Below are 9,733 nucleotides of genomic sequence, written 5' to 3'. Positions count from 1 at the left end.
ATGTAATCGGTGAGAATTTTTTTTAATTTTAGTCAAACTATATAAACATTTTTGCACCCATATTTGGCCTCTTGGTGTTTTTTTTTTTTTTTTTTTTTTGCCCATTAATTTCTGCCCCTGGTGGTAATACTGTGGTACTTTGTTGTAAATTAACTTATTCCCGTCGATGAAAAAGAAAAAACTGAGTGAAGTACCCTCAGTGGCCACACGGGGGCGCGCGGGATCAGCTTTAGTCCGGCAGTGCTTCATTAATTCACTCCAAAACTTGATGAGAGCCGCAGAAACTCAAAGAGCGACAAACTTCATCTGAGATGAACACATTCAGACTCTCTCTCACCATCACAGCGATCAGTGCATCTTCTGGAGGAGTAAAACATCATTTTATTAACTAACCCAGTTTATTAGTCTCATATGATGATGTTTTGTGTATTATTTTGCCTAGTTTTATTTGTTGGGTCAGGTGATGCGAATACACGAGCAGTGAAGATGAGCCTGATGGAGTCTTCCACGCACGAACTCTCAGCCCATCTGACTCCCGTATCAGCCCATCACACTGAGGAAGAGTATGATGAAGACCTTTTGACCCGAACACATCACGCGCAGAGAGTTCCACGCGGCTCTAAATCAAAACACCCGGCTGCTCACGAGCACCGACACCTCCCGAGACCGCATCCTGATCCGGACGGCTTCTTCACCACACCCCGGACTTTTAACGGGTCCCTGCGGGTTCATAACCCGTTATACCCGCTCACGGAGGAGTCGTATAGCGCGTACGCGGTCATGATGTTGTCTCTGCTCGTGTTCTCTGTGGGTGTGGTGGGGAATCTCGCGCTCATGTGTATCGTGTGGCACAATTATTACCTGAAGAACACGTGGAACTGCGTGCTGGCCAGTTTGGCCCTATGGGACTTCACAGTTCTGTTCTTCTGTATGCCAGTAGTGATCTTCAACGAGCTCACCAAGAGAAGACTGATGGGAGATCTGTCCTGCAGAGTAGTGCCTTATGTGGAGGTGTGGGTCTTAACTTTTAAAACTATATAGTGTAATAAAAACATCCTACTAATCATTATAATGCATCTCACAGTCTGTGTGTGCAATTGCGCAGCCTCTTCTTTGAAGCAGCGGCTCTTTCATTTTATCATGTAAATGAGATGTGTGTGTAATTAGCGGCACTAATTGGCCTCATTAACGTGTTGAATGAGTGTTTAGACTGATGGTGTGTTTTAACAACAGAGTTGTCTGCGATGAGGGTGTTGAGTGTCTGTTGACCCACTTCTGCGTACTTTATTTTTTTAAATCTGTATTGACAATTATGCATATTATATGAGATGCAAATTAGTTTCAACATTCTGTATATCTTCCTTACTTGTTACCCAGATAGAACACACACATCTCTGTGATGTCTGTTTTAGATCTTTTCATCTGGAAAGCATCGCAGTCTAATTTACATATGCTAAACATCTGAATTAGCAACATTCTAAATCATAAACGTCTCAAAGGCATCTGCTGAACGTCTTATTGACATCCGAGAGGAAACGTCTTGTAGACGTATTGAAGATGAGCAAACAATGTAAAAGAAAAAATGTTTTCCAGATGGAAACACACACATCAAATAGACGTCTGGGTGATGATATTGGGATGAAACCATTATGCCCCTATTTTTATCACTATTACTAAAAAGCGTACGTTGGTGAAATCGTGGTGATGGTAATACCATGGTACATTGATTATCCACAGTATCGTATAATTATCATATTCATTTACAATGATATTTACTTGGTATTACCATAGTACATAAAACATGGCACTACCATGGTATATGTCCAAAAAACATGTTACAATCTTGGTATCATGTCCAAAAAAACATGCTATTGCCATGTTAAATGTCCTAAACATGGTATTGCCATGGTAAATGTCCAATATATATGTTATCACATGGTACCATGTTCCAAACACATGCTATTGCCATGTTAAATGTCCTAAACATGGTTTTGCCATGGTAAATGTCCTAAACATGGTTTTGCCATGGTAAATGTCCTAAACATGGTATTGCCATGGTAAATGTCCAATATATATGTTATCACATGGTACCATGTTCCAAACACATGCTATTGCCATGTTAAATGTCTTAAACCTGGTATTACCATGGTAAATGTCCTAAACATGGTATTGCCATGTTAAATGTCCTAAACATGGTATTGCCATGTTAAATGTCCTAAACATGGTATTGCCATGGTAAATGTCCTAAACATGGTATTGCCATGGTAAATGTCCAATATATATATGTTATCACATGGTACCATGTTCCAAACACATGTCTTAAACATGGTATTACCATGGTAAATTTCCAAAAGCATGTTATTATCATGGTACCATGTCCAACAAAACATAGTACTACCATGGTAGATGTTCAATAAAAATGTTATCACATGGTACCATGTTCCAAACACATGCTATTGCCACGTTAAATGTCCAAAACATGGAATTACCATGACAAATGTTAAAAAATAAAGAAAAACAGTATTACCATGTTATCTTGTCCAAAATAACATGGTACTACCATGTTAAATGTACTAAACATGGTATTATCATGGTCGCCAATCCAAAAAAACTTAGTACCACCATGGTAAATGTCCAAAAACATGTTATTATCGTGGTACCATGTCCAAAAATATGGTATTGCCATGTTAAATATTCTAAGCATGGAATTACCATGGTAAATAAAATTAAAAAAATGGTATTACCTTGGTACCCTGTCCAAAAAAAAACATGGTATTGCCATGTTAAATGTCTTAAACATGGTATTACTGTGGTACCTTGTCCAAACAACATGGTACTACCATGGTAAATGTCCAATAAAAATGTTATCACATGGTATCACATGTTCCAAACACAAGCTATTGCCATGTTAAATGTCCGAAACATGGAATTACCATGATAAATGTCCAAAAAACAGTATTACCATGGTACCATGTCCAAACAACATGGTACTAAAATGGTAAATGTTCCAAAAAAACATGGTATTGCCATGTTAAATGTCTGAAACATGGAATTACCATGATAAATGTAAAAAAAATTGTCCAAAATAACATGGTACTACCATGGTAAATGTTCAAAAACATGGTATTGCCATTGAAAATGTCCTAAACATGTTATTATTATGGTACCATATCCAAGAACATGATATTGCCATGTTAAATGTCCTAAACATGGAATTACTTTGGTAAATGTCCAAAAAACAGTATTACCATGGTACCATGTCCAAACAACATGGTACTAAAATTGTAAATGTTCCAAAAAACATGGTATCGTCATGTTAAATGTCCTAAACAAGGTATTGCCATGTACCCTGACGAAAAAACATGGTAATACCATGTTAAATGTCCAAAAACATGGTATTATCAAGGTACCCTGTCCAAATAAACATGGTGCTTCCATGGTAAATGTCCAAAAAAAACATGGTATTACCATCCTTGATAGCACACTTACATCACCCAGACGTGTATTTGATGTATGTGTTTACGTCTGGAAGAGGTATTTTTAACGTTGTTCGCTCATCTGCAATATGTCTGTAAGACGGATGTCAATAAAACATTCAGCAGATGTCTTTGAGATGTTTATGATTTAGAATGTTTGTAAATCTGATCTTTTTAAGATGTTTAGCAGATGTTAATTAGATTGTGATGCTTTCCAGATGAAAATATTTAAAACAGACATCTCGGAGATGTATGTGTGGTATCTGGGATAGTACAGTTCCAAAGAACATGGTATTACCATCGTGAAATGTTTAAAACAAACATGTAATTACTATCGTGCATGGTTCTTACTGTATTAATACCATGGTGATTTATGGTACTTTATTGGTATTGCAGTTCATGTCTATGCTGTTTACATGTCTTTGTGTCTCTCTATTAGGTGACGTCTCTTGGCGTGACCACTTTCACTCTGTGTGCGCTGAGTATCGACCGTTTCCACACGGTGACCAGCGTTCAGCCGCGACCTCGGCAGGTTGAGTCCTGTCAGTCCATCCTGGCGAAACTGTCTGTGATCTGGATCGGATCTATGGTTCTCGCCGCCCCTGAACTGCTCATGTGGCAGTTAGAACAAGAGATTTCTCCTCGATCGGGTTTACCTGTGGATTCATGTGTTCAGCAACCATCCGTCAATCTCCCCGAGACGCTGTACTCACTCGTTTTGACGTACCAACAGGCTAGAATGTGGTGGAGTTTTGGCTGTTTCTTTTGTTTGCCATTACTCTTCACTGCCGCATGCCACCTGCTCACGCGACACGTCACGGACGACAATGCCAAAACTGTGGGAAAACCCCTCCGGCCTTCATCTACCTCCTCTTCCTCATCGTCTTCATCCTCGTCACCAAAAAAAAAGCTGCAGCAGCGACTAGAGCGTCAGATGACCCGTACGGTTGTGGCGTTGGCGAGCATCTACACCATGTGCAGTTTACCGGAAAACGCCTGGAATATTGTGCTGACTTACGCGAGTGTGGAGGTGAGTGGTGTTAGTGTTAGTTATCGATCTATATATCTATCTATTTGTTTGTCAAAGTAATAAATGTATCTGTCTGTCTATCTAGACCTCACAGGCCACGTGGGCACTTCTGGCTCTGATTGGTCAGTTCCTGTTATTCGTGCGGGCAGGGACAACTCCCGTGCTGTTGTTGTGCATATGTCGGTCTCTCGGGCAGGCGTTCATGGACTGCTGTTGCTGCTGTTGTGAGGAGTGTCTGCCAGAACCTTCATCCTCATCTTCATCCACCAATGCCACGGCTATCTCCTCCCCACCATCATCACCTGCATCCGTCCAGGAGGAGAAGCTGAAGGTCGTGTCGGGAGCGTCGCCCGCCGTGTTCTTTGATAAAGTGAAGGACAGTCCAGACGAGCTGATCATCGGAACGCCGTGCTGATCTCAAAAACGCATCCAAAACGTTCTTGTGTTCATGCGTTTATGAATATCCGCTGGACTCAGCACTGGACCAGTGTTCATTTATCCAAGCTGTGAATTAATTTATCCATTACTAACATCTTTAAAGGGATAGTTCATCCATAAATTAAAATTCTGTCATCATTTACTTTCCCTCATGAATAGAAAAAGATATGTTTAGCAGAATGTTTGTACTGCTCTTTTCCATATAATGAATGCTAACAGTGACCATAAAAGTATCAGAAAAGTGTACTATATTACAAGCCTTCTGAAGACTCTCAGTGGCGTTGTGTGAGAAGAACACGAAAAAAGGTTCCCCTCTACCACAGCTCTCAAATCTCATTCGTGTATATGACATTAATGATATCAAACGTCATTGGTTCTTGCGTGTCTCGTAACCTGTTGTCATTGATTTCAAACCTGCCGTAACACATCTTGATGTGCCATTTATCAAATTAAAGCTGCATTACTTAACTTTGCTCTCTAGCGACATCTGTGGTTGAAACTTAAAATTGCAAGCAATTTGCGTAAGAACACTTTACGTGAGTCGTGTTTTGGCACTGCTCTTCTGGAGGATGAATCTCATGATTTTAGCTTTGCCTGTGTGTGATCATGACTGGGAGATATTCAGAGCCAGAGTCATAACATGCTATTTTCATGTTGATATAATGTTATATGATTGAACATTAAAAACTGAAATATCACTTGCTTTGAAGATAAACAACACTCGTTTTCACATATTTTGAATTAATTGATTTGACACTTATAGCACTTTTCTGACACTACACTCAAAGTGCTTTTATATAAAGAACAGGGGACTCAGTCACCTCAATCACTACCAGTATATTTTAATATTAAAGTGTTTTATCTACTATTAATGTTTGTATTGTACTACACTTATCAATTTAAGAGGTGATTCTTGTGATATGGCTGATACGAGTTCAATAGAAGACTTTATTATTGTTATATTGTACAGCCTCAGTTGATAATGCAAGTGAACCGTAATACTACAATAGTATGTCTATGCAATGCACAGAATATAAAACAAGGATTCAATAATGATGGGGATAAAATAGACTTTATTAAACATGAAAATAATATGCTTAAAAATGCAATATAACAATTACAAGTAGTCAATTTCAGAAGTCATAAATATTAGTAAACATGTCACAGTAAATTCCCCCGATAACAGATACATCGCGATCGGTTACCATATGAGTAATGTTCGATTCATTCAAGCATGACAAGCATTATAGCAGGTAAACAACTTCGCTAAACAGATAACAGATAAACATCCATCCAGATTGCTGTCCAGAACAGTGTGAGTGTGACTGAACTGAACCGTAGCTTCTTTATAACAGCGACTCGCAAACTAAAATAGTGCATTATCGCCATCTACTGTTTATATGGGAACGAGACAGCCGGCTCTTCTTTCCTATTTTCATGGACATGACGTAATGACGCAAGGATGTACGTCACAAGCTAGCGATTTCAGGCAAAATCGGACCGACAGCTCAAAATACTAATAATTTTGATAGGCTTACCGTAGTGAATCGGGGTAAGGTAAGAACATGGTTTTGAAAACTAATTGTCAATTTGTTAATTTTTAACAATGGTGTAGCTTGAAGGCTGTTAATCAGTGAAATATTTTAATCAAATTATATATAGAATTAACAGATTAATCAAATACATCAATATTTGCAGAGAAAGGCCTCCAAACAAATAAATATTTAACCAATAATTATTAAACTATTGTAATTCAATAATTTAAAACCCAATATATAATATACAATATAATAATTCAGATAAATAAAATATATTACATTATTGTGTCAGACGAGTAAAGCATTGATTAGTGAATACAGAAAGTGGCTTAAGAAGGTAATATATTGTTTATTTCCATATTGTTGAACGATTTTGCAATTTAATTCATCAATCTGTACAAAGCGTTTTTAGGACGCTGTGTCAAGTTAAACATAGTTTGAAACTTAGAAAAACACATCTTGAGAGCCCTGTATTCAGAATTGCGCTCCGTCTAGTTGTCTGCACGCAAAAATGCGTTGTCATCTTGTGTTGTCTGCTGTCAATAAGTGCGGTTTGTTGTCTGGACTGCCGGAGTTGCGCTTACCACCCCCTGCTGACCGGTACGCGTGAAAAAAGTTAACGTTCCTTATTATGGACGGGGGGCAAGATTAATTACGTACATTTTTTTACTGCAATTTTTTACTGTAGCCTATAATTAACCGCACTAAATTAACATGTTAAATCAACAGCCCTAATTTGAATTTACTGTATGTAATCATGCATTTTCCATAATAGATGGCAATTTTTGGGGGGTTGAACTATTCCTTTAAAGACAGGCGTTCCTCCTAGTCGACTGTAGGAGGAGAGTTACACGAAGAAAGATTTTCTGAAATCATTATGATCGTTTTCATTGTTGCTGTAATTATTTTTGAGAGGTCCACTGTCATAGTAAACACTTCATCAGTGCAACGTTTTGTTTTAACACGTAAAGCTCATAATTGTAATTCATTTGTACATTTTATAGTCTCTTATTAATAATAACTAATATTTTGGCTTGTTTATGCTTACATTTTGTACTGCTGGATTGTCAGTCACAGCAAACTTGAAAACATTCCAATGCATAGTATTTTCATCTATTTAATGCACTTAAAATCATTTTTATTATGTGTTTTGTTTTGAAAACAAATGTTTAAAGGAATGAAATTATTGTTTGACAAAAAAAGTGTTATATGTTAAACTTCATAGCTGTGGTGTTTCAAAGAGAAAATGTCATCTGGATATTGTGGTTTTGTGAGTCAGACAGACACATCAATGATTGTGTCTCAACTATCAAAGACCGTCTGATTCTCTGCCACAGTTCTGCTGGAATTAAACAACCCGTGCTGGTTTATAAACTCTCAACAGAGAGAAATGACTCTTTCAACTATGAGTAAATACTGGAAATACTTTTTCACAACATTAACATGTTAGATGAATGAATGTGTTTTAAAGACAGTGTAGCTGAACAGATTGTTAGCATCAGATTTTTGTATATCTTTTGTACTTGGTTGCAGCCAATAAAGTTTAAATAAGCAAGAAATATTTCACATTGAAAATGTCAAACTTCATGGTCCCAGCGGCGTTATATCTCTTTCTCACTTACACATAAACGTAAATAAGAATGTGTACTTATATGACCCGTCTGGTTAAAGAAAAGTTAAAACACACAGTGAACTGCTGTTTCTTGGCTGATGTGAAGCTATTTTCCTCCTACAGTAGATTCTCAGGAGTCGTCGTGGGGACTCATAAGGGCCGTATTGTTCCTCATCCGCGACCCCCGCACTGAATATCAATAGCGGCCCCTGCTCGGTTGCTAGGCTGCTTTCACACACGCCTTTCAGCATTCAGACTCCAAACAGCAACAGACCTGAAACAGACGCGACATTCTCTGCTTTCTCTCTCTCAGAGCACCTGTTGTCGTGGAGACAGAGTCGTCTGTTGGCGGGACTTGCGCTCTGATGTGGAGAAGGGTAACACGGAGGGGCAGTTCAGCTGCTCGAGTGGAAGAATGGGGTAACAAGTAATTTGGGTCAGATTAAACGATCTGCTTTGTGATACACACTCGCACAGAATGAGGTCAAGTGTGTGTTTTTACGCAGCGTGCGAATACGGTGACTTTCAGAGAAGTCGGGAAATTTTCGCCAGGCTATCTTTTGAAGTTCTTCTCATGCGACCCAAACTGTCTTTGGTTTTACTCACCCCTAGCATACTTAGGCCAGAAAAATCATTCACGCAAGTACACAAAAGTTAAAACTTCTGCAATAAATTGCAAGTGCGCGGTCCCGTTGTACATAATGTAGGCCTACTTAATGTGCGTTGCTGTGGCGTTCAAACTCAAGGAGGCGATACAGTTTCCTCTAAATGTCTGTGCTATTAAACTAGTTGTTATAGAGTACAACAGTCTGCTTCCGGAAGTAAAAATCCTATTAGTTTATCCCATAGACAAATTGATTTTCAACGATAACTTATAAACCCTACCGTGAGCTACGAGGTTGTTCGTCGATGGTATATGCTTCAGTTGAAGCCATCTGTCTGCGTTATCTCAACTTCATTGTTTAAAAATCATGTTTGATAGTGGAATTCATGGTAAACAACTACATTACCCATAGTACAGCAGAGAAAGATCCACCAATCAGAGAACGGCGGCCAACGAAACCCACGAAACGTGCCTCGGAGCGACCGAACACTCCCATGATGCACTGTGAATGACGTAACTACTTATATATTTGTGCATATCGGTATAGTTTGCAATAAATGTAAAATATTTTGTTTCTATACTTACAATCAACAACATAAAATCAATAGTTTTATATATTCCCATCGCTTTTTTTAATACAATGACATCATTCGCAATGCATCATGGGATTGTGGTTCATTCCCTCATGAAAGACGGTAAGTACACAGTCTTGTATTTTTGTATTAATATTCTTGTATTAATTTTCTCCCCAATTTGGAATGCCCAATTCCCAATGCGCTGTAAGTCCTCGTGGTGGTGTAGTGACTCGCCTCAATCCGGGTGGCGGAGGACTAATCTCGGTTGCCTCCGCGTATGACGCCGTCAATCCGCGCATCTTATCACGTGACTTGTTGAGCGCGTTACCGCGGAGACGTAGCGCGTGTGGAGGCTTCATGCTATTCTCCGCGGCATCCACGCACAACTCACCACGCGCCCCACCAAGAGCGAGAACCACATTATAGCGACCACGAGGAGGTTACCCCATGTGACTCTACC

The 9,733-nt window shown here is 38.9% G+C and overlaps 1 protein-coding gene across 1 annotated transcript; it reads left to right on the top strand.

Annotated features, from left to right (window-relative positions):
- The first annotated feature begins 284 nt into the window (after positions 1-284).
- LOC127438387 (G-protein coupled receptor 37-like 1) lies at positions 285-8,043 on the top strand. The gene is made up of 3 exons (XM_051693938.1): positions 285-1,011; positions 3,916-4,506; positions 4,592-8,043. Exons 1-3 carry the CDS (start codon positions 412-414, stop codon positions 4,919-4,921), a joined length of 1,521 nt encoding a protein of 506 aa, XP_051549898.1. The 5' UTR covers positions 285-411; the 3' UTR covers positions 4,922-8,043.
- The last annotated feature ends 1,690 nt before the right edge of the window (positions 8,044-9,733 follow it).

This window comes from Myxocyprinus asiaticus, chromosome 49 (genome assembly GCF_019703515.2).
Source record: "Myxocyprinus asiaticus isolate MX2 ecotype Aquarium Trade chromosome 49, UBuf_Myxa_2, whole genome shotgun sequence".
Taxonomy (NCBI): Eukaryota; Metazoa; Chordata; class Actinopteri; order Cypriniformes; family Catostomidae; genus Myxocyprinus; species Myxocyprinus asiaticus.
This window is presented reverse-complemented; position numbering and strand designations above follow the sequence as displayed.